At 32.6% G+C, this 24758-nt stretch overlaps 2 protein-coding genes and 1 non-coding gene across 11 annotated transcripts in view; all 3 read right to left on the reverse strand.

The window, feature by feature from the left end:
- Window positions 1-4122: 4122 nt before the first annotated feature.
- rpom-1 (DNA-directed RNA polymerase) lies at window positions 4123-17946 on the reverse strand (the record flags this gene model as incomplete). Of its 3 annotated transcripts, NM_001129060.3 has the most annotated exons (12): window positions 4281-4440; window positions 4530-4649; window positions 4953-5263; window positions 5759-5812; window positions 7156-7360; window positions 8029-8610; window positions 10639-11233; window positions 12130-12364; window positions 13302-13489; window positions 15499-16204; window positions 17359-17621; window positions 17886-17937. In NM_001129060.3, 12 exons carry the CDS (start codon window positions 17935-17937, stop codon window positions 4281-4283), a joined length of 3471 nt encoding a protein of 1156 aa, NP_001122532.1. The 3 variants fall into 3 exon arrangements, with proteins under 3 accessions (NP_001122531.1, NP_001122532.1, NP_001427143.1); NM_001129059.4 differs by lacking the exon at window positions 5759-5812 and having other exon boundaries at window positions 4123-4440; window positions 17886-17946; NM_001440234.1 differs by lacking the exons at window positions 5759-5812; window positions 13302-13489; window positions 15499-16204; window positions 17359-17621; window positions 17886-17937 and having other exon boundaries at window positions 12130-12232.
- Window positions 17947-18399: 453 nt separating this feature from the next.
- On the reverse strand, window positions 18400-18876 carry Y105E8A.36. Its single transcript, NR_050753.1, has one exon. It is a non-coding gene; the product is annotated as an Unclassified non-coding RNA Y105E8A.36 (non-coding RNA).
- Window positions 18877-19261: 385 nt separating this feature from the next.
- The window catches only part of rhgf-3 (DH domain-containing protein), a gene marked incomplete at both ends in the record, with an annotated part of 49355 nt that continues 43858 nt past the window's right edge, over window positions 19262-24758 (reverse strand). For 5 of the 7 annotated variants that reach the window (NM_001373664.2, NM_001313519.3, NM_001313522.3 and 2 more), the window contains 3 exons: window positions 19461-19590; window positions 22146-22457; window positions 23532-23871. In NM_001373664.2, coding sequence (NP_001360375.1) covers window positions 19461-19590; window positions 22146-22457; window positions 23532-23871 — 782 coding nt within the window. Of the gene's footprint in view, window positions 19591-22009; window positions 22034-22145; window positions 22458-23531; window positions 23881-24758 lie in introns of all 7 variants that reach the window. The other 2 variants (NM_001313476.3, NM_001313475.3) reach the window with 2 other exon arrangements.

Genomic DNA, 24758 nt, shown 5'->3' on the forward strand with positions numbered 1-24758 from the left:
AATAATTATTCTATAATTATTGCATAAGTATTACTGTAATTGAACTCTACTGGCGAAGATCACTACTACGAACGATCCACATCCACATTGCTCTGAGAACTACATCATGCAACCAAGAACAAGGACGTCAATCCATTAAACACGTGAACCACTACCGCATGCACAAAAGGATGACGGACGCGAGCAGCCACGTGGTGACCTTTCCACGTCTACACCGACGACCACAAGACACGTGTACAACACCGCCCAACAGGAGATGCTCATCGAATCAGTATTAACTTTTACTCACTTTTGTTCTCCGTTCTTTTGTGTAGTCTACTAGATCTTCGTCAATAAATCCTTATAGAGTCACCGCCGTTCTGTTAGTTTAACTTATAGAAAATACCACTGAACGCACTGCAAAACATAAGTTGTTTGTTGTGTTCCCGTAATAGTACTGTAGGAATTTTGTAGGATTAGGATTACTGTAGTTAAAAAAAATAGCAATTTTCAATTTTTTCTTTAGGGCCTAGTGAAATGGTAAAATTTTCTGAGCATTTTTCAAAATATTGATTGATTTTTTTTCTGCTATGCGTCTTTCGTTTTTGCTTTTAAAATCAAATATAAATAATATTTTTCAATTTCAGATTTATTGGATACTCCAGCACAGGTCCAGATGGGTGGCATCGACGACGGCCCATTGAGCAAAAGGAATTTGTCTGTGTAGTCAGTTCTACCTTTGATGAGCTGAATGCTTCCTAGAATTTGAAGATTTAATAAAAAAAAACTTCAGAAATTAAAATGATTCTGATACTTTTGCGTCTGTTCATATTCTAAGTCGGATTTTTTTTTGCTCGTGCATGTTCTGTATTCTCTTATGATACGTTCGGCAGCGTAAATGGCCAAGAGTGTTCTAGTAAGGAAATGTTTCCTAGAATTTGAACAGTTTGGAAATTGAACAAAAAAGAAATTAAAATTATGGGAAAAATGAAACTGTGAGAATTAAAATATCTCCAGTATTTAAAAAAAACAGTTCAAATTTTGGGTTTATTCTTATTACTTTACAGTGATTGTTACATTGTAGATTCTGTGGACTTGTCCAACTATCTACGACGGCATGAGTTTAGTAAAAAGGGTTTACCATGAACTGATAAAAATTGGAAAATTGGGAAAAACTGCGAGAATTAAAATTTCTCCTGTCATTACATAGAGCATTTTCTGTAGAACATTTTTCATATGCATCATTTTTTAAAAACTGAGCCGTTTTCGAGATAAATCCAATTTAAAAATGTGACTACTGTAGAAATTAGTGTATGTACGTAGGGTTTGCCTCCCCGTGAGGAGCATCTGGACCTACTCCACGACTTCTTCACTGAGAGAAAGATGTCGATTTCGGCCGAAAAATCAACGGCCGCCCTCTTTACGTGTGACACGAAAGAGTTCAAACTGATGATCTCGGTGAAATGGAATAATGCTGTTGTCCCAACAACAAACCAAGTGCGTCTACTTGGTGTTCATCTCAACACCATGTGTGGATCCAAAGATACGTGGATGCTATCAGGAAGAAGATAATAGCATCCACGAACATACTCTAAGCACTCTCAGGTACTAAATGGGGATGCTCGAAAGATCTACTGGTCACCACGGCAAAGGCTCTTGTGAAGCCCGTTGCGATCTATGGAGCACCTGCTCGGGCACAACTACTCTCTGAAACTAACCTATCCAAACTGGAAGTCGCGGATCGAAACACACTAAGAATCTGCTGCAGCTTAACAGCCGACACACCGATCGAACACATCTACGCTGAAACTCAAACCGAGATCTGGAGGAAAGAAGAAATACTGAAAGGAGAACGAACAAACCGATGGAACTTCCTCTAAATTTACCGGAGGCAACCAAAAATAACCTAAAAGCTCTCAGGGGAACGAAAGCGGAACCCCAAAAAGCAAATCACACCAAATTCGTTCGTGAATTCCTGAAATCGGTCCCCCAAACAGAATCCTCGGTATTATCCATCCTCACAATGCAGAAAAGCAAAGCCTCCCGAAAAGTACCAGAACCTAGTTGGCAAGACTGAGATGTGGACACTCACCCCGTGGACACTCACCCCTTATCCCAAAGTACGACGCGAGAATCAAAGGAATTCCCGCCGGAACACGCAGCTGTGGTGATGATGATACCTTACCTGTGGTAGATCGAAGCCCGACATAAGAGAAAAATTGTGAACGTCCCCAAAAGAGGCCGTCCACGCGCTCAGGCTGGCCTATTAACCATCCTGCCCAGGTGGTAGAGCACAGACGGCCAGCGTCTAAGAACGGCGCTAGCGCCGGTTGTTGCACAACAACAACAATGCTTGTTGATTTTAATTGAAGTCAACTTATCTAGAAGGATGTCATGCGTTACTTTATCAAATGCCTTTGAGAAATCTAGATATACAGTTGGCTGAATTCATATTCTCAATTCACAGTGCATTTCAAAGATTTTTTTGCACTGAATAGCCCATCGCAAACTTCGCTAACCTGTAGGCTATTGCACAAATTTTTCGTGCAAGCAACGTTTATGGTACTTGTAGTAAAAAAAAGTGGGCTTCATTCTGTGACTATTTTCGAAAAGATTAATCGAGTTATAGCTTAGATATGAGCTCATAATCAATAATCATACTGAGAACAGGCCAAAGGCTCAGCACTGAAAATGCTGCAAAAGGGCTATTTGCAAACGGAATCAGTTAAAAATTGACAGAAATATTTCTGAATGCGTATTTTATGAGATAATGTAAGCTCAAGCTCATAAGTTACTTGTGAGCTTCTCGCTGAGCTTCAAAGTCGAAAAATGTGAGAAATTAGTTAAAATGAAGATTCCAATCGTTACATAAGTCTGGGAAACATAACAAAGTTGAGCTAATAACCAGATTTGAAACAGTTTTTAATCTTATATTTTCAAAAATGATCAAATTTGAACCGCCGGCAACTACCGTACTCCACCTGCACATCAGACCCCCACGTCGTGCGCCACCTGCACATCTAACCGGCTCGATGCACGCCGCCCAGGAGAATTCGTCAGTGTGGTCCTAAATTTCGTCGCCGTTTGGTTGTGCTTTTATTTTTGCTCCGTCCCCTTTATTTTGGCCCGTTTCTGTGTGATTTGTGTGCTGGTTGACTAACCAGCACACGGAGATAAACGATTATTTAGCACATACCTGTACTGTTGTTATCTGGGATTTACGGGTTTTGGGTGGGCCGTTTTTAGGAGCTATCGCTCCGCAAAACGATGGAACCTCATAATTTCTAGAATTGTAGATGTTTTTCAGCTTCAACTTCATCGAAATGATCAAAAATTGATCAAACCATTATCGTCGTCTGGCTCAGAATCATAATTTTTGTTCATGTGTTCGTGGCACTCTTCTTCTGCCACCTGAAGTTCCTTAAAATCACTTGACTAGACAATAGTAAGATGATATTTTTTATTCCGCCCCAGCTTTCTCAAGCACTTTGCCAGCTATCGGACGAAGTGCACGGGGAAGTTGACGCTACTTGCCGAGTACGACATACTCAATCTGACTCAATTTGCAGGCTTTGTCACATTCTCAGGAATTCTGGTTGGATTCGCTTTGACATACTTCTCCAGCAAAATTCCAGAAGAACACGCCGCCGACGATTTCCACCCAATTCGACGGTAATGAAGCCTCGTTCGTGGAGCAGAGGGAGAAGTTTTACGAGAAGGAAGCTCTTCAAAAAGACAAAGCCGCTTCTTCTTTTGCTCAACGGGAAGATATTTGTCGTGATCGAGACAGTATTGTGATTGTGGAAATAGAGGTTTTAGATCAAAATCGGTGCCCATGAATGATATAAATTATTGAATAAAAATGTTTATCTTATAGCTTTTGAACATTTTCAGAACAATTTTTTTTTGCCCAAAAAAAGGACAGTCATTATTAGATGGGCAAAAAATCAAAATGGGCAAAAATAAAAAGTTGCCTAAATTTATGGAAAACGGGTAATTCATATATGCAAAATTCAGAAAAACTAGGTTTAACCCATCGAAAATTATTAGAAAGTGGCAAAAATGACAAAAAAGTGGCAAAAAATCACATTTTTGAAATTGCTCTAAAATGGTTCATTTTAATGTTAGAGGACTTAAAATTCACTTAAAATCCCTTAAAAAAAATGTCCTTTTTTAAGTAAAAAGTATTTTGTGAAAGTATTCATTTTCTGATTCCAGCGCTCTCTTTTGAATCAATTTTCAATCACATTAAAACAAAAATTTATGAAGTAACAAGTAAAAAATCAACAAAAAAAACACTTCTAACTAAAAAAATAAACAGAATCCTTGACTTTCTCGATATCCAAATCTCCGTGTTCAATGTTGGCCGTGAAAATTTCCGAATATTTCTGGAAATCCTTTTCCGGCAGAATTTTCGCCATTTTCGGTGTCAAGTACGTCTTTTTGAACCATTCCGAGCATCTGGAATAAATATAATTATTTTACGGAAATTTTACTTTTTTTTCAAAATTTTCGAAAAAAAAATCAAAATTTTTAAAACATAAACGTACTGCTCAACGATTGGCTGAGAATGCAGAGAAACGAATTGTTGGCGGCAAATTTCATTCATTTGATCTACCGAATTGGCGTGCGTCCAGAAACAATCGTGAACTGCGGCAAATGTGATTCCTCTGAAAAAAAAACGGTTGGGTGAGGCTTAGAGACTACAAACTACAAACTACAGTCTAAAAACTACAAACTACAAACTACAAACTATACACTACGAACTACAAACTCCAAAATGTATATTACTGTCTAAGAACTACAAGAAAATGTATGCACGCATTGCATAAGATGCAATACGTTTAAATTATAGACATATTGTAGTTTGTAGTTTATAGCCTAAACTAGATAGACTACAAACTACAAACATTAGAATGCTTGTAGTTTGTAGTTTGTAGTTTGTAGTCCCACTACAAACTACAAACACTCACCTCTGTGCACAATTCAACGAGGTGAGCATCATATGTGTAGAATCCAGAGAATGCACAAAATTCGGCGGAAAAGCGTCGACTTGTTTCATCGGAACAGGTGCCAGAATCAATTTTCCCTTTCGTTCGACAAGTTTGCAATATGGTTGTACAACTGGTAGTCCAAGGGGTGTAATCCATTCAACTGTCTTCATTAAATCACTTGATCCTTTTGCAATCAGTCGGAACCAATCTTTTAGAGCCATTGAACTTGTGAACGCGTCGTTTAGACTGGCAAACGTCTTTCGGGCGAGGTAACGGGCGAATATTGCCGCCTGAAAAGTACGGGGTTTGGTTTTTTCTTTTTTGGTTTTCTTGGCTTTTTGAGACAAAATTTTTTTTTTTGAAAATTTCATTTTTTTTTTGGTTTTTTGTTGTTTCTTTTTTAGTTGTTTTTTGAAAATTTTAATTTTTTTGGTTTGTTTTTTTTTTTTTTGAAATTCTCAATTTTTTGCGTTTTTTTGTTTTTTTTTTTTGGTTTTCTTTGGTTTTTTGAGACCAAAAAAAAAAAACAAAAAAAAAATTACAACACTGATTCAGCAAAAAATTAAACAGAGAAGATCAAAGATTTCCGTTCTGTCCCGTTTGAAATTAAAAATTGATATTCTTTTTTTTTGGGGTTTTTTTTTGTTGAAAATTTCAATTTTTTGGTTTTTGTTTTTTGGCCCAAAATTTTTTTTGGTGACAGCCCTGGTGAGGCTCTCAGGCTACAAACTACAAACTACAAGTTAGTTGTGAGCTGTAGTTTGTAGTCGTTTCCTTTTCCTTACATCATTTAGACTGGCAAACGTCTTTCGGGCAAGGTAACGGGCAAAGATTGCCGCCTGAAAAGTTTTTTTTTTGGGAAAAATATAATTTTTGGTTTTCTTGGTTTTTTGAGACCAAACAAACCAAAAAAATGGTTTTTTTTTTTTTGAAAATTTCAATTTTTAGTCCAAATTTCGACCAATAAAAATTGTTTTTTTTGGTCGAAAATTTTTTTTTTGCAACAGCCCTGGTTGGTTGAGGCTCTCAGGCTACAAACTACAAACTAGTTGTAAGCTGTAGTTTGTAGTAGGAGCCTAAACAGTTTCTGGCTGAAATTTTAATTTTTGACAAGTTTTTCTTGTATTTAAAAGTTCAAAATCAAACGTTTTTTTTTTTCCATTTTTTTGCCGGAAATTTTCAATTCCGGCAGATTTCAGATTTACCGGAAATTTCAATTACGGCAGTTTGCCGGTTTGCCGATTTGCCGGAAATTTTCATTTTCGGCAATTTGCCGGTTCGACGGAAATTTTTATTTTCGGCACTTTGCCGGTTTGCCGATTTGCCGGAAATTTTTATTTTCGGCACTTTGCCGGTTTGCCGGTTCGACGGAAATTTTTATTTTCGGCACTTTGCCGGTTTGCCGGTTCGACGGAAATTTTTATTTTCGGCACTTTGCCGGTTTGCCGGTTCGACGGAAATTTTTATTTTCGGCACTTTGCCGGTTTGCCGCTTCGATGGAAATTTTTATTTTCGGCACTTTGCCGGTTTGCCGGTTCGACGGAAATTTTTATTTTCGGCACTTTGCCGGTTTGCCGGTTCGACGGAAATTTTTATTTTCGGCACTTTGCCGGTTCGACGGCTCTTTTTTTTTCTTTTCCTTTATTTTGGGACGATTTTCCAAAATTAAATATTGCAATTTTTAAGAATTTTCAATAAAAAATTTTTAGATTTTTTTTTTGTGAAAAGAATTATTTTGTATAAAAATTGGGGAAATTTTCAAAACTTTTCATCGAAAAACTATTTTGTCTTAAAAATTGGAATAAAACGGCCTTGTGTCGATTTACGCAGCTCGTGTACTCCACGAGGAGAAGTTTTTCGTAATTTTGAACTTTTTTTTAGCCTAAAAATACTTGATGCCCATTTTTCCCAATTATTTTCCAAAATAAAAAAGTATTTTTGGCAAAGACAGTTCAAAACTACTGGGAACTTCTCCTCTACAAACTACAAACTACACAGCTAGTTGTAAGCTGTAGTTTGTAGTCGGAACCTAAACCAGAAGCGTGCGGCAACTGCAATCTCGGAAATTTTGGAAATTGACGATTCCCGCGCTTGCCTGGACTAAACAAAGTTTTTCAAATGTTCCCTACAAACTACAAACTACAAGCTAGTTGTGAGCTGTAGTTTGTAGTCGTTTCCTTACATCTTCTCCAGGTATATCCATAGCCTTCAATTGTCTCTTAATCTGTAGTACTGCTCCATACATTGTTACACCGTATACCGTAGTCATTACTGTCTGTTTGATCACTTTTCGCGGTACATTTTGTGGAAGAGCTTCTCGAAGTTTACGTGCCACGTCACAATCCTCACCGTTCGATTGTTCGTCTTGTTGCCGTTTTTGCTCGACTCTGGAATATTTATGGGCATTTTTTCAAAACGGGCAGAAACGTGTAGTTTGTAGCGGGCGGCAATCCGGTAAATTTTCCCGTTTGCCGGAAATTTTTAATACCGGCAATTTGCCAGTTTGCTGATTTGCCGGAAACTTTGATTTCGGAAAAGTTGCCGATTTGCCGGAAATTTTTTTCCAATTTTGCCTGCCGAAATTTCGATTTTCGGCAAAGTTTCACAATTTTCCGATTTGCCGGAGTTTTTTTTTCCAATTTTCAGAAAAATTCACCAAATCGGCATAGTCTGGCAATTTGTCGATCGCCGGAAATTTTCAATTCAATTCCTTTTCATTTTTTTCTTGTTTTTTTTACCAATTCCGGCAATCCGGCAAATTTGCCGATTTGCCGGAAATTTTCAATATAATTCCTTTTCATTTTTTTCTTGTTTTTTTTACCAATTCCGGCAATCCGGCAAATTTGCCGATTTGCAGAAATTTTCCATTCCGGCAAATTTGCCGATTTGCCGGAAACTTCAATTCCGGCAATTTGCCGATTTGCCGGAAATTTTCAATTGAATTCCTTTTTCGTTTTTTTTTTCAATTCCGGCAATCCGGCAAGTTGCCGATTTGCCGGAAATTTTAAATTCCGGCAATATCGTTTGAGGTCCACCTCTGGTTTGTGTGTGTTACCTCTGTGCCACATCAGAATACACATCATTCGGCGTATCGGATTGTGTCAAATTAACCTGTACTCCACCCTCATTATCTCTTCCCAATGCCGCATAATGCTGTAATCCATTACAACTTCCATCCTGATGAATTGGCAATTGACTTGGAAACAGTGCCACGTCACTACCGTACCGAGTAGCATTTTCGATCTCAACACAAGCGGCAAGTGTCTGCCATGGTTCATCAGATGACATCCACCATTTCTGACCATTAAGCGGGTCGCGGGCGGAATCCAACATTAATGGAATAAGACGTTCTGCTTCGACCATTCTATCAGCTACACTTGATCGTTTCATTGTTCCTGTTAGATTAATACAATGAAGTTTCAACCAATCGAATCCTTTTTCTCCGAGTTTCTGACTTTTCGCGAACTTTAAAATGCATCGATTCACATCGTCACCCATATGTGACAAATATGGGGAGAGTGGGTAGACACGTCCACGGAAATCCATGTTATGGGGGAAGAAGAGGGTTTGGCCACGGAAGTGATCGGCGAGGACGACACGATATTGCATCCAACACCATAGTGAATTGCTCTCGTTTCTGGAAAAAAGGAAATTTTGTTGATTTTTTGGAATTCCCATATCGATACTAGAATACTGTACATTCCCTATTAGTATTGCATGTTATAATATATATAAAACTATGCGCATGAGCGATATTAAAGTATAGTATAGTGTGCAAAATACCATGCTATAATTGCTCGTACTTATAATACATGTGGAATTCAAATAGAAACCCAGAAACATGTAAGGATGTTCAGTTTATAATGTATATCAATTTACTATATATAAAGCGCGTGTCGTTCTGTCCCTATGTAGTTGGTCTTTGATCTTTGGTCTTTGAACTCTATAGTTTGTAGTCTCAATCACCTAAGAGGGGTCCTATAGGCCCCGCCCCTTTTGTGACGTCATCACAAATTGGCGGGAAATTCAAATTTTCTGAGAAATCATTTTGGCGGGATTTCAAATTTGAATTTTTTGAAAATATTTTGGCGGGAATTCAAATTTTAATTTTTTGAAACCATTTTGGCGGGAGTTCAAAATTTAATTTAAATGTGTCATGTCAATTTAAAATGTCAAGGTACTGTAGTGGTACTGTAAGGGTACTGTGGGATTACTGTAGGGTTACTGTAGTTTAGGAAAAATTGAATTTTAAACATTTTAAGAGGTATTGGCTTGGAAGTTGGTGGAGGATAATGTCAAGGTACTCTAGGGGTATTGTGGATTTGCTGTAGGGTAACTGTAGTTCAGGAAAAATTGACTTTGTGCTTTTGAAGAGGTATTGGCTCGAGATTTAGAGAGGGGGAAGCTTCTGTGATATTTTTTATCTTCCAGAATGTTTGAAAAAGTAAAAGTTTCCACCTGTTTTCATGTGACATGTTTAAAAGATTAAATGGTGTTTTATGTGTCGAACACTAAATTTCGCCAGTCGTTGGCCGCGCCGTAGGCGCGGTCAGGGGCTGGTAGTTTTATATATGCTTACTATTAGATATTAGAATTTTTTTTTGACTTTAGAATACCGTACATACCCTATTAATAATGCATCAAATGATATATATAAACATATATACACGTACATAACACATTCTTATATTTTTTTAAATTTTCTTATTGAATTCTACATACACGTGTTGTATGGTATTGCACTAAAAATTACCGATATAAAATGAATCAAATTTATTACAATTATTATCGGTAATTTTCAGTGAAATACTATTATACTATGCACGTAAAATACGCATAGAAACTGAAAACCATATAAGAATATGTAGTTTATAGTGTTGTACTCTGATATTTTTGTATAGTACGTAGTATAGCACAAAAAATTAAAAAAATTACCGATATAAAATGAATCAAATTTATTGGCGATTGATTCAATTCAATTAAATGCAATACTACCTTATTTTAATCGGTAATTTTTTGTGAATTACTATGCTATGTAATACACGTACGTAGAATTCAATAAGAAACTATCAAACATATAAGGATATGTAGTTTATAGTGTATACACAGATATGTTTCGATGTAAGAACTAAAATTTTAAATCTAGGATACGTGCAATTTCCCTATTAGTAGAGCACATGTAATACGTGTTTTCAATCGGTAATTTTTATTGCAATACTACATATACATGTGCTATGCAATTCTTTGCAATGTGCGTGTGGAATTTTGAGTCAATACTATATTATGATATGTAGTTTGTAGTGTGGTCTCACTGCATTAACAAGTCGTATTTATACGCTGATATCTGATATCCGCGAGACTCGAAGTTTTTAGATTTTTCAACAAAAAAAAATTTGCTCGATATTCAAAAATGTATATTTTAAATTCCATTAAATGCAAATTTACCGCGTACTTCAAATTTAATTTTTTAAATATGATTTGGCCTCGATTTCAATTATATGCAAATATAATTGAATTTTGCCTAAAAAGGACATAAATCTTTAATTTTTTTAGTACAATAATCTGACTACAAACTATTGAAATTCACAAAACTATGCAGTATGTATCCTTTTTAATGCAACTATTGCTTTTAACAATAAAAATTCCCATATTTCTACATTTCTACCTCATTTTAATCGCCTCGGCCTTCTTTTTCGCATAACTTCGAAACTTTTCAACATCTACATCCTCTTTTTTGATTCCAATTCCAAATTCTCTGCCAAAATCCGGAATATCAAAAGTATCATGTCTCATAGGAATCTCCAACTTCTCCAAAAGACCTCTAGATTCCGAGTTTCCAGATCTACCGAATACATCTTTCAGCACATCCAGCATTGGTTCATTAATAACCCAAGGCGTCGATCCCAGTTGATTAAGTGCATCAAAAACCGGCCGTGCTTGTGCTTGACTCGTAATTCTTGCTCTCATCTCTTCATTCAACCGTACCGCCCGGAATTCCATCATTTTCCGGATAATCTCGTGCTGTGAAGTAGTATACAATGGACCGCCCGTACCTCTATCAATCCATGGACGTGGTGGAACGATCATTGGGAGGTTTGAAGTGGAGAAAACGATGAAATTGAATGGATTTTTGTCGAATAATCCCATTAATTTCGAATTTATCGATAACATTCTTGATAGTGATAGACGTCCGTCTGTCGAGACTTTTGATTCTTCTTCTATTGATATTGAACGGTATGAGAAGGCACGTTGCCACGTCACTGTAATAATATTTGTCTCATAAGTTTTTTCAGAATCCCGAAAAAAAATCCGAACATTTAAAAATTTCTAAAAAAAAAAGTCAATTTTTTCCTAATTTTTTTGGATTTTTTTCAAAAAATTTCAAATTTGTTCGGTTCTTTCTAAATTTTTTTCCAATTTTTTCCAAAATTTACGTTTCGGTTTCGAACTGTTTTAGAAGAATTTTTTTTCAATTTTTTGGATTTTTAAACATTTTTTTCAGAAATGTTTTATTTTTTTCGAATTTTATTTAAAAATTTCCGATTTTTTCCAAAATTTCCAAAATTATTCTCTAATTTGTTCAAAACTGTTCAATTTTCTCGAACTTTTTTAGAATTTTTTAATTTTCAGAATTAAAAAAAAATTGTTCAGAATTTTTGGATTTTTTTTCGCATTTTTTTTTTTTGGAATTTATTCAAAACTGTTGAGAAATATTGGAATTTTTATATTTCTTTCAGAAATTTTTAAAATTTAAAAATCTTTTCCAAAAATTTCCGACTTTTTCGAAATTTTTGCTCAAAAATGTTCAATTTTTTAAGAATTTTCAGAATTTTTTAATTTTAAGATTTTTTCGATTTTTTAAGAATTTCTCGGAATTTTTCTCAAAAACTTTCAATTTTTCTCGATATTCAACTACAAACTATAAAAGCTTCTGCTGTTCATCTCAATTTTTAAAACATTTGGGGGTTACTGTAGCCCCAAAAGTACGCAAACACCTATTATACTACGAGAAAATTCACATTTTTCGTATATTTGATGACCTAGCTTTGAAAATTAAATTCCCGGGGGGTAAAAAGTGACGGGGAATCCGATTTTTGCCTCGAAAAATTGGAAAAAGCAACAGTTTTCCCGCCGTTTTTCGACAAAAAAAACAAACCTTTCGAATCTTTCGATTCGTACGGAAATAGACAACTATCAAAAATGACATTAATCAGAACATTGCACACTTCATTTCGTGTCTCTGAATCCATATTTCCCATTTCAAATTGAAAATCTGAAGTGATTCCTTGCGTTTTACACGATTTATTCCACCATTCTCTGTGTGTATTTTGACGCGAAATTTCCGAATCCGAGAAATAATCGATATACGTGGCGAATACGCGTTTCCAGATCTGAAAATTAGAGGAATTTCACACAGAATTAGAAGCCATTTTGTACAGACTTCAAATTAATGCGCCCGAAAGGCTCGAAAAGCAAACGCGCTCTGTTAAACACCTTCTGCGCGCGCATTCAAATTTAGTTTTTTCTTGCTTCCAAATATTGTGGGCGCGGAGCCAAACTTTTTTTGAATTTTGATTGTTGGATTCGATAACTTTTGTATTTATTGGGCAAAAAAGGTTTAAATTTACCCCCGATTTTCAATTTTTATTCAAAATTAAGTTCAAGTTTCAAGCCATTTTGTTTTTTAAACAAAAATTTTTAAAAAATCATATTTTGGACTAAATTACAAATTTCTGTGAAAAAATCCTAAAATAAGCTCCGCCCACAAAATGGACGTTTTTAAACAAAAATTTAAAAAAAAATCATATTTTGAACTGAAATTGACATTTCTGCCAAAATGTCTTGAAATATCAAAATATTTTTCTCAAAAAATTTTGAATTAAGCTCCGCCCACAAAATGGATGGCTAAAAAAATATGAGCCTATTTAGGAAATTTTGGGAATTTGTTTGATAACTTTGTATTTTTTTCACAAAATTTTGAAAAAATCTGTTTTTGTATTTTTTTTTTTTTGAAGACAGAAGTCTTGATGAAATTCTAAAAAAATTTTTTAACCATCCATTTTGTGGGCGGAGCTTATTTTAGGATTTTTTCACAGAAATTTGTAATTTAGTCCAAAATAGGATTAAAAAAGAATCAATTTTGTGGGCGGAGCTTTAAAATCGTAATTTTTTCAATTTTTTCTAAGCCTAAACCTTGATTTAGATGAAAAAAAGAAGATATATCCATAAACTTTTTGTCAAAAATTTGTAATTTAGTCCAAAATATGTTTTTTTGTTCAAATTAAGTTCAAAAAACGTCTATTTTGTGTGGGTGCAATCAAAACGAACCTCATTCTCATCGTAACCCATTTCTTTTTTGAATGCATTTCCCAATTCTTTAAGTATTGGTTCAAGTACATCAAATTGAAATTGAGATGCTCCAATTAGATTTTGTCCTTGTGAGCATGCGGATAATGCAGAGAAATGTAGAGTTTCCACGAGTTTTTCACGAGGAAGGAGTTCCAGACATGTTGATACTGAACTAGTCAAATATTAGAGAGTGAGTCTATTCCTAATAACGAAAACTCAACAATATTGAAATTTAGTAGCAATTTTCTATTATTCAACCAGGTTCAACATTTTCGCTAAAACGTTTAGCTAATGTTGTATTAGGTCTCCAAATAAGTTCCGGGTCAAAAATCATAACTTTTTTTGCCTTTTATAGATTTTTTATGAAGCTTTGGGAATTTATGTTATCAACTATGACCTTTCATTTTGAAATGGTCACAAAATTTTTTGACCGTCCGAAGTGCCCTAACTCGGAGCCATTTTTTTCAGGCATTTTTCTGATCTCGCTTCTTTGCAGCTTTGAACTAAGGTTTGTGTGCGGATTTTACTTTGTTTAGAAAACATCGTAAGAAATCAACAAAAGTTTGGAAAAAAATCCGTCCAAAAAAATTTTTTTTGGTCGGTCGTCAAAAAACTTCAAAAAAAATTTTTTTCGAAAGTTTTTGATTTTTAGTATAAAAATGATGTAACCATGTGTAAACTATTCTTACACATACAAAACATTTGAGTTTGAAATTTGGATCTCGAGAAATACTCAAAAATTCTTCGAAAAAATTATGTTTTCTATTATCATTTGAGTGTGACGAACTTAGTTAAAATGTTTTGTATTTGTAAAAATAGTTCACACATGACTACATCATTTTTGTATGAAAAATCAAGAATTTTCGGAAAAAAAAAACATTTTTGACCACAGACCAAAAAAAAATTTTTGTACGAATTTTTTTCCAAACTTTTTTTGTTTTCTTACAATGTATTTTAAACAAAGCAAAGTCCGCACATAAACCTCAATTCAAAGCTGCAAAGAAGCGAGATCAGAAAAATGCTTGAAAAAATTGGCTTCGAGTTAGGGCACTCCGAGTGGTCAAAAATTTTTGTGATCATATCAAAATAAAAGATCATAGTTGATAACATAAATTCCCACAGCTTCAAAAAAAATCGATAAAAGGCGAAAGAAGTTATGATTTTTGACCAGGAACTTATTTGGAGACCTAATATAGAAGTTCAAGTTGGCTATATAACTTTTTGACAAAAATTATAAGAAATTCTAGAATGCTTGTTATTCGAGTATAATAGCACCCATTCATACTCTGAATTAATTATTAATTTAGTTTGTAGTGCCCGGCTACTATGAATTCGAATAACTAAACAATTTTAATAATACTAGATCGTACATGGTATAGATTTATAAATAACGTTTCCAATATTAGAATAACTTCAGTATGTGTATTTTGTATTATAGTTTATACGTAATAGAATGTATAAAAATTTAATCGTGATTCAAACTTTGTATATGCATTTGAATGTTATAGCCTAATAAAAGCTATAATGTATGAGTTTATCAACTTTCGGTAGACAAATAAATAATGGCTATTATAAATTCTTGCTACTTGTTTATATTGACATCCATTTCACAGCATGAATTAATTACGACGTATATATATACGTATATATAACAGAGGTGGGTGGATATTTTTTAATAATGAATTTATCAATAAGTATTGATGTAGTTATTCTGGAAGAAATGTATCCGAACAAAAGAGTAACTATTAAACAACATTTTAATATGATAAAACCTAGAAAAATTCTACAAGTTTTCTGTATAAACGATATGCAAGTCCATTATCCGATATCCGTAATATCCGATGTTGCTCGGCTAATAAGTTTTAAGGTCTCGGTAAGGAAAACTTGTAGAATTTTTCTAGGTTTTATCATATTAAAATGTTGCTTAATAGTTACTCTTTTGTTCGGATACATTTCTTCCAGAATAACTACATCAATACTTATTGATAAATTCATTATTAGAAAATATCCGAAAAAATATCCGCCCACCTCTGATATATAACCATTTTTGACACTGAATTTGAAAAATTGGAATTTTTAATACTAGCTCATCTCGATTATAGATAAGCGTTTTAATATGATACTTGTTTATTAAATGTAGTTTGTAGTGTGTAGTTTGTAGTGTTCAATCCCTCACCAATCGGATGTGTATCATTCGGATCAATCTTCCTTAATCCATCGCGAATCCGTCGTTTCCAATCCCACTCGGAAATCAAATCTTCTCCAGAAACTGCATTATTATTCTCAGCTGCTTCTCCAACAGTATTTTTGACGTGTATCCACATAGAAGACTCTACATTTAAATGATCTTCAAATAATCGTTTATAATTCGATTTCTCAATTCCATCAACTTGAAACGGATTCATTCGATATTCTTCACTAGAACAATTGCCTTGAAGCGGTGCAACAAGCTCCAAATCCTCTAAATACCGCATTTTCTCCAACAAATTTCTTCCCAATGGAATATAAAATTTCCGTATTTGATCAACTTCCTTCTGGATACTCTTCAAATCTTCCGTTCCAATAAAAACCTCCAATTGTTGGTCGGAAATCCGTACATTTTGTGCCAATAAAGCCATTTTTCGTTGCATTTCATCAAATAAATCCTCAATTGTTTTCCAACTTTTCGCATCGAATTTCCGTTGATCTTTCCATTTTCTAATGTTACTTAATAATAGTATTGCAACAAGGCTTGTCGTATTATTTTCACTTCTTTTAATTGATTTCCATAGTTCTGATATTCCGATGAATAGGCTTAGAGATGACGTGGATTCAATGGAATCAGTTTTTCGGAGGATTTTCTCGAATTTCTTGTTGAGCACCAGCAAGCAAATTGGCACAATCTGGAAATTCGCCATTTTTTTTCAATATTTTCAACAAATTTTTTATGTCTTTTGCCCAATTTCTTTAAAATTTTGAAATTTGAAAATTTACCAAAAAAAAAATTGATAGCAATTTTTTGTAAAATCTAGAAATATTTTTTAATTAATTTTAAAATCCAATTTTTTAGCTGAAAAATTTAGGCACACACTACAAACTACAAAAGTTGTTGACTCTAATTCGTAGTTTGTAGTCTTTGGGCCTCTATTTAATTTTTTTAGTGTAGTTTGTAGTCTGAATTTGAAAATTTTTAGGAAAAACTTGAATGTTCGACTTAAAAACTTTTTTTGGAATTTTTGGCAAATTTTTTTTTACTTTAATTTTTTCTGATTTCTCAGGAAAAAAATTCTCAAAAAAAATCACCAAAATGCAGAAAAATTATTTCGACTTTTGTACTTTATAGTTTGTAGTTTGTAGTCAACCAAATTTGAGTTTTTTTTAGCTAATAAGGTCAGTTTGTGTCGTAATTTCTTGTTTTTTTTTGGGTTTTTTTCTATTTTCTCTAGATTTTTTCATTTTTTACGCATTTTAGCCCTTTTTTATAAATACTTCAATTTGTTCCTATTTTTTTCTAAATTTTTTCTATTCTGTTCAAACTTTTTGCAGTTAAAAAAAATTCTGGATTTTTTTCATTATTAATTCAAAAGTTGTTTTAAAAAAATTTTATTAGTATTTTTTCAGGATTTTTGTGGATTTGTATTTTTTTTTGTATTTTCCAGTTTTTTCCTGAATTTTTCAAGATTTTTCCGATTTTTTTAGTTATTTTTTTCAGGATTTTTGTGGAATTCTCTGAATTTTTCTAAATTGTTCCAGTTTTTTCACAGATTTTTTCTGGATTTTTCTAGATTAAAAAAAAAATTTTTTTTCAATTTTTCCCTGTTTTTCTGGGTTTTTTCAGGTTCTTCAAGATTTTCCCATATTTTTTTGGGATTTTCCCGTTTTTTTTCTAAACTTTTCTAAATTATTTTTAGGGATTTTTTAAGAAATCTATTTCAAAAGTTCGAAAAAAATATTTTTACAATTTTTTTCAAGATTTTTCGGCGGTTTTTGAATAGATTTTTGTCATTTTTTTCAAAATTTATCTAGTTTTTTCTCATTTTTTTCCAAAAATTCGTACCTCCTGAGTAGCCCGACTTCTTAACTGATTCTCAGTTAACCTAACCAATGATTGTAAATCATCTCTTAAAGTAAATCTAACAATATCTGCCAATGCAATTTGTTTTACTCGTTGCCGCCAAATGCCACGTTTCTTTTGTTTATGCTCAACTTCGAGAATTTTCAATAATTCCGATTTCCAATCTTTTTCCTCTTCTTTCTTTTTTACTCCATTTTTCACTGCATTTTTCGATATTGTAGAGATTGCTGCCGGAGTTGAGGATACTGCAAAAAAAATTAGGAAAATTCGGGGTTTCCGAAGAAATTTGACTGGAAAATTGAAATTTTATATTTTAGTAAAAAAAATTTGTTTTTTTCGAAAAGATGGGAATTAACTAAATTTCAATTTTTATGATTTTTTTTTGGGGAAATCTTAAGTTTTCGTAGTTTTATCACATTTTTTGCTCTGAAATTGCAAATTTTTTGAATTTTCAGCAGCACAAAATTAATAAAATCTTAATTTTTCAGAATTTTCCGGTAATTTCTTACCCAGCCGACACCACTGTCTCTGTATATTGACAATTCGTTCCAGTCTTCTCATCTGCAAAAACTTCATAATTTGTGTTGAAATTGTTTTTTAATCTGGAGAAAAACTAAACTTATTTTGTCTTAAAAATTCAGAAAAAACTCGACTTTTTCAAATAAAATTTGAAAAAAAATTAATTTTTTTCGGAAAACATCCATTTTGTGGGGGCGGAGCTTACAATTTTAATTTTTTTTAATTTTGTGTGACTTTTCTAATTCTAATTCACCTCAAAATTTGTCTAAAATCTAATCAAATAAAAATTCGAAACCTCATCCATTTTGATGACTAAATAAATTTTAACTAAATGTTTTAAAATTTGCCATGATGTGGGGGCGGAGCTAAAATTGGCTCAAACTCCGCCCATTCAATGGCAAAATTTCTTTTTTTTTTTAAATAGAAAAATCCCAAAACCAGATAAGATTCCTGAATGTGAATCAAAAAAATAAAGTGAGCTTCCAACAAAAAATGTAAAAAATTGCATAAAATAAAATTATTATTCGCATGATAATAATAATAATAATAGTAATTGATGAAGAAACGGGTTCCAGAACAGAAAAAAAATGAAAAAAAAAGCCATATGGGGAACTGGGAATAATTACTATACAAGAAGATGGAGAGGAAATTTTCCAAAAAAAAAAATCTTTTGAAATCTAAATCCTCTAAAAAATACTTTAAAATGCTCGAAAAAAGAGCACAAAAAGAGCAAAAAAGTTGGGGGGAAAAACTCGTGTAAGACTTGGAGAGAGAGAGGGAAGAGGGAATTTTTGAATGATTCACACACAAGTAGTGATGGCCACGAACACAATAATAATAATAATCTAGAAAGTCTGGAAATCGGGGAAAATTAACGATTTTTTTTTTGGAGGAAAGGACTCAATTTTCCCAACCGGATGAGAAGAAAAGGATGAAAAATGAAAAACACAACTATTATTCAAAAATTGGAGAAATTTGCAGAAAAACAACGCTTCGGGGCTACAAACTACAGCCTTTCTAGCCTCACCACTCAATGTGACCATCAGGGAAAATTTGTTGGTAGAGAGGCTGAGAAATACTTGTAGATTGTAGTCTAAGCCTCAATCAATCCATTTGGTGAGGCTCACACACTACAAACTACAACTTTTCTAGCCTCACTCAACGTGATTTTCAGCCTTTTTCGGAAAATTTCAGAAATTTAAGGTTTTTAAAGTGAAAATTGGATAAAAAATCGGACAAAAGTTTGCTTTTCAGCAGTTTTAACAGATTTTTCGGTTGAAATTTTCGACATTCTAAAAATTCGTAAGGCTCACAAAAAGTGTAATTTGTAGCCTGTTTTCACTGTAAATTTCTCATTTTAAAGGGGGGGGGGGGGGGTAAAAATAAGTTACCAAGTGGAAAATGTACACAAAAATCCCAATTTTAATTGGAAAAAATGGGAAAAAAATGGGGGAAATATAATTCAAAATGTGGGCAATGTGATTCAAATACGTGTGGAGGAGAAACTGGAGAAATAATGATAATAATTTTTTTTTTGAGGGACAAGAAAAAAACGGGAAAATTTCCTATTTTTTAAGCTTCTTCGTCTCGGTTTTTGTGGCCAAACTTGTCAACATTGGTGACCAATCTGTAGTGTTGTTTTGCGACGACGATGAAGATGATGCAGATGAGGACGGGGGAAGTTGGATTTGTGGTCTGAAAACTTGGAGTTTTACACTGCAACTTTTTCCTCACGAGGGACGAGGAAAAGCGGTTTCTAGGCCATGCCCGACAAGTTTCAGCGGCCATTTATCTTGCTTTGTTTTCCGCCTGTTTTCTTTTGTTTTTCACAGCTTTTTCCCGTTTTTTCTTATTAAAACTGATAAATAAATATTTTTTGCAGATGCTAAAACAATTTCCAAGTAAAAAAATCATGTATTCAGTGGGCAAGCAGCGGTGAAAGTGGGCATTGTAATATGATGGATTACGGGAATACAAAACCTAAACTTTTTCTGAAACATGATACATATGCTGCTTAAATGCTGAGACTACCTGATTTTCATAACGAGACCGCTGAAAAAGTTTTGAGGTTTCCAAAATTCAACTTTTTTTTGTGAAAAAGTCGAGATTTTCGCACAAAAAGTTGAATTTTGAAAAACTCAAAACTTTTTCAGCGGTCTCGTTATGAAAATCAGGTAATTTCAGCATCTAAGCATCATATGTATCATGTTTTAGAAAAAGTTTAGGTTTTGTATTCCCGTAATCCATCATATTGCATTGACCACTTTCACCGCTACTTGCCGACTGACTGAATACATAATTTTTTTAACTTGGAAATTGTTTTAGCATCTGCAAAAAATATTTATTTATCAGTTTTAATAAGAAAAATCGAAAAAAATCAATGAAAAACAAAAGAAAACAGGCGGAAAACAAAGCAAGATAAATGGCCGCTGAAACTTGTCGGCCCCTCGGCCATGGCCTAAAAACCACTTTTCCTCGTCCCTCGTGAGGAAAAAGTTGCAGTGTTTTATTTGAAATTACAGAGAAACATTGAATGAGAATCGTGGAAAAAAGCTGGAAATTTTCAATATTTTTAGTTGGAAAACTCGAAAAAAAAAATTTCTACAAAATCAACGATGCACCATGTTATTCTAACTTTTTTAAATTGAATATTAGTGCCAAAAAATGTCCAGAAAATGCTATTTTCAGATTTTGACACTAATTTTCAATTGAAAATGCTGGAAAAACCGCCTACACTACAAACTACAAGATTTTTCAGCCTCTCCACAATGGTTGAGGCTGAGAAAATCTTGTAGTTTGTAGTATCAGCCTCAAACTAAAAAAAAAGTGTTTAAAAAAAGCTGCCAAATTTCGAAATTTTCCAAAAAAAATACTTTCAAAAATATAGTTTTTTAAAGATTTTTTCAGTCAAAAATATCAAAAAAAAATTTCCAGCAAACGACTCTCTACACCACGTGATATTATTAATAACCAAGATTAAATTATTATACAGAAAACAAAAAAAGTAAATAAATAAAATAAAAATTTCAGCGACAAAATTTGACATTCACAAATTTGTTAGAGTTATTATTAATAAAAAGCTTGATCTATTTTTTTTCCGCAAAAAATCTGAAATTTTCGTTTTTTTGATATGTCTCGATTCCGATTTTTGGATTTTTTAATTCAAAATTTGTAAAATTCTAGTTTTTGAAAATATCAACGTTTAGATGAATAAATTCGTATTTTTCGAAAAAAAACGGTGGAATTTTCAATTTCAAGATTATCAAAATCTAAAAATATAAATTAAATTTTGAAGCTTCCCCTTAATTTTTGAAAAATTGTAAAAAAAACGACTTTTGCAAATTAAAAATAATTTTTAATTTTTTTTTTTCAAAATTTGCAAAAGTCGTTTTTTTTTTTTACATTTTTAAAAATTTTTTTAAACATTCAAATAAAATTTGAAGTAGATTTTCCGTAATTGTCGAAAATTGTCAGAAAAATGTCTTAAATGTTTTTTTAAACACTTTTCGAATTTTTCTGAAAATTGTCAAAAAAAATGGTTTTTATGGATTTTTTTAAAATTTCTGAAAAAAATTTAACGTATTTTTTTCCGAAATTTTTGTTAAATTTAAAAATTAAAGTTTCAATTTTTTCGGAAAACATAAATAAAATGTGAAGTTTCTTGATTTTTTTATTTCGCAAATTTTCTGAAATTTTTTTTTTTTTTTCAAAAATATAAACTTTTACAAATGTAAATTCGCCTTTTTTGCAAAAAATTAAAATGTATTAAAATTTTAATTTTTAAACCAAAAATTTCAATATTTTCAGGAAATTAAATGAAATGATCGATCTTTGATAAAAGTAATAACTTTTTTGGTATTTTTCGAATTGTTTTTCTTGAAATTCCACAAAATCGGTGTTTTTTTTTCGAAAAAATCTTCAAAAAAAATTCGATTAAAACACTGAAAATTGCCAACAAAGATTTAGATTTTCAAATTTTCACAAATTTTCGAAAAAAAAAATTTTTTTTTTCAACGACACCCTCTGTAATAGAGAAATTAGTAATGTTAGAGGCGCGACGAGAGACAAAATTAAAAATTGCATCATCTAGTAGACATATATAGGTAGAACCTACCATATTGTGACATCCGTTTGGCTCCTAAATTCAGGGGGTTTTAGAGGTATAATAGTTTTAAAATTTGAAAATTCCAAAAATATTAGAAATTTTGAAAATTAATTTTTTTTCTAAAAATAAATCCAAAAACAATTACGTTTTATAAGTCGGCGAAGAGACTTGCGAATGAGAAGACGAACTTCTCACATGCATTGGAGACTGTTGTTGTTCAATGGAGCGCGCTTGCAGAGCCGCCCATTTCGTCTGAATCTCTTCTTCTTGGGCATCTATCGCTTTTTGTTTCTCGGCAAGTTCATCTCGATCGGCAAGCACTTTTTGTTGAAGTTCACGAATTTCTTTCTCTTTTTTCCGTAACATTTCCATTGAATCGTCGACTGCTGTAGCTGTTGACGTCATCATTGCACCACCACCACGAACACGTTCAAGAAGGGCACAACGAGATTTTGTACTGAAAAATTGCAAAAATTAATGTGAAACCTAAAAAATGGGCAAAATTTTGTTTGGACGCGCTAAAAGTCTAACTTTTTAGCTAATTTCGCCTGACCAATCAGCGATTGGCTCCGCCCACTTTAATCCTGACTGGTTAAAAAGTGGGCGGAGTGCGAATCGCTGATTGGTCGGGGAGTTCTTATCTTTGGAGGAAATTTAGTATAAATTGAAAAATCGCGTTTTTAGATTTTTTTTTTCGCGATTTTCACGACAAATTTTTAAAAAATTAGTGATTAGATTAGTAGAAATCCAAATTTTCAGCTTTTGAGTGAGGTTGAGACTACAAACTACAAAATTTCATAGCCTCAACCAATATCGAATTCACGAAACTAAATAAAAAGTAGTGAAATCGAATTAAAATAGCATAAAAATCGAATTTTTAGGCTACAAACTACACAAATTCGTTTTTTTTTTCGCGTAAAAAAAGTAACCTTTGTTCTGAAAAAAACCTATTTAAACTATAATATTACGTTTAAATAGAATATTAATTGGGTGAGGCTCAAACAACAAACTACAAAATTTCACCTCCATGTAATGAATTTGGTTTTAAAATAATCATATATTTTATGGAAAATTTTCGAAAAACTAAAAAAAAATTAATCATTCCCGTAATTTTCAGTTGAGGCTGAGACTACAAACTACAACAATTTTCTAGCCTCAATCATGAATGGTTGAGGCTGAAAAATTGTTGTAGTTTGTAGTGCGTGAGCCTCAACCAAAACTCAGTTGTGGTTATTTTCAAGCGTTTTTCTTCAATTTTTCGAGGAAATTCGTCCAGATTTTGTTACAGAGTCAACTGAAATGTTTAGTTTTTGCTTTTGCCCAAAAATTTTTCTAGACTACAAACTACAACAATTTTCTAGCCTCAGCCATTCAATTCGATTAGAAATGTTGTAGTTTGTAGCCGGAGGCTCAACCAAAATCAGTTTCGGTTATTTTCAAGCGTTTTTCTTCATTTTTTCGAGGAAATTCGTCCATATTTTGTTACAGAATCATCTAGACTACAAACTACAATGTATTTTAAATAACGTACAGAGCATTATCATTCTTGAGTAAATGATTCTCCTTTCTCAACGAAATAACCTCCTTAATGAGATTTGTAGATGCTCGCCGAGCCCGCATTGTTTGACGAATCGGTAGATCCGAAAGCATTTCTCCATAGGTTTTCCGATCTAATTCCGAATCTCCACGTCCTCGAGCGGATCCTTGTGCTGAAGCTGAGATATTTTCCTCGTCAAATGCCACGTCATCAGGTATTGGAATACGGTCAGTTGTAGAAGATCCAGCTGCTGCTGCTGCTGATGATGATGATCCAGATCCTCCATCACTATTCATACGGGGTACTGTAGTATGACGTCGGATTCCGTTGTTTTCTGAAAGTACTTTAAGGGGTTAGGCACTTTTAAAAAAATTTTTGAAATTTTTAATTTTTCTGTATTTCTCAGCCATTTCTCTAAATTTTGAAAATTTTTAATCTGGAAAAAATCAAAAAACATTTTTTTTTCGATTTTTACGTAAAATGCAAAAGTATTTGATTTTTTTAATGCGAAATTAAAAGAAAATTCTTTAAAAATTTACCAGTTTTTTTTGAATAGTTTTTCGATTTTCAAAAAAAATTCAGATTTTCTACGTTTTTTTCTAAAAATTTTTAGGGTCTTGATATTTCAAAAGTTTTCAGCATTTTTGAAAAATTTAAACTTATTTTCTTTGAAAAAAAGTGCAAATAATCAATAATTTATAGGATTTTTTGGAGCAATATCTAAAAAAATAGATTTTTCGTAATTTTTTTTTTAATTTTTCGATTTTCAATGTTTTCTCGATTTTCTACGGATTTTTCCAAAGTTTTCAGCTTTTTTAGATTTAAAATTCAACAATTTATAGGATTTTTCGATTTTGTATATATTTTTTTAAAGAAATAGTTATTTTTCTATTTTTTAAAAAATCAAATTAAAACAATCGATTTTCCGGAAAATCCCCAATTTTCTGATTAAAACCAATTTTTTCTCTAAAGTTTTTTGGTTTTTTTTGTCTAATTTTGAGAAAAATTCCAATTTAACGTCATTTCACTAATTTTTTCTAAAATTTCTTTCAGTAATTTCCTAATTTTTGAGCATTTTTTTCTTAATAAGTTGGTTTTTTTTGTTGAAAAATGGAAATAATTAATTATTTATAAAATGTTTGAATTTTTTTCGCCTTTGTAATAAAAAGTTTTCCCGTTTTTTCGCTAATTTTTCGAATTTTCCGCGTACTGAAATCATTA

The sequence above is a fragment of the Caenorhabditis elegans genome, chromosome I, assembly GCF_000002985.6.
Source record: "Caenorhabditis elegans chromosome I".
Classification (NCBI taxonomy): domain Eukaryota; kingdom Metazoa; phylum Nematoda; class Chromadorea; order Rhabditida; family Rhabditidae; genus Caenorhabditis; species Caenorhabditis elegans.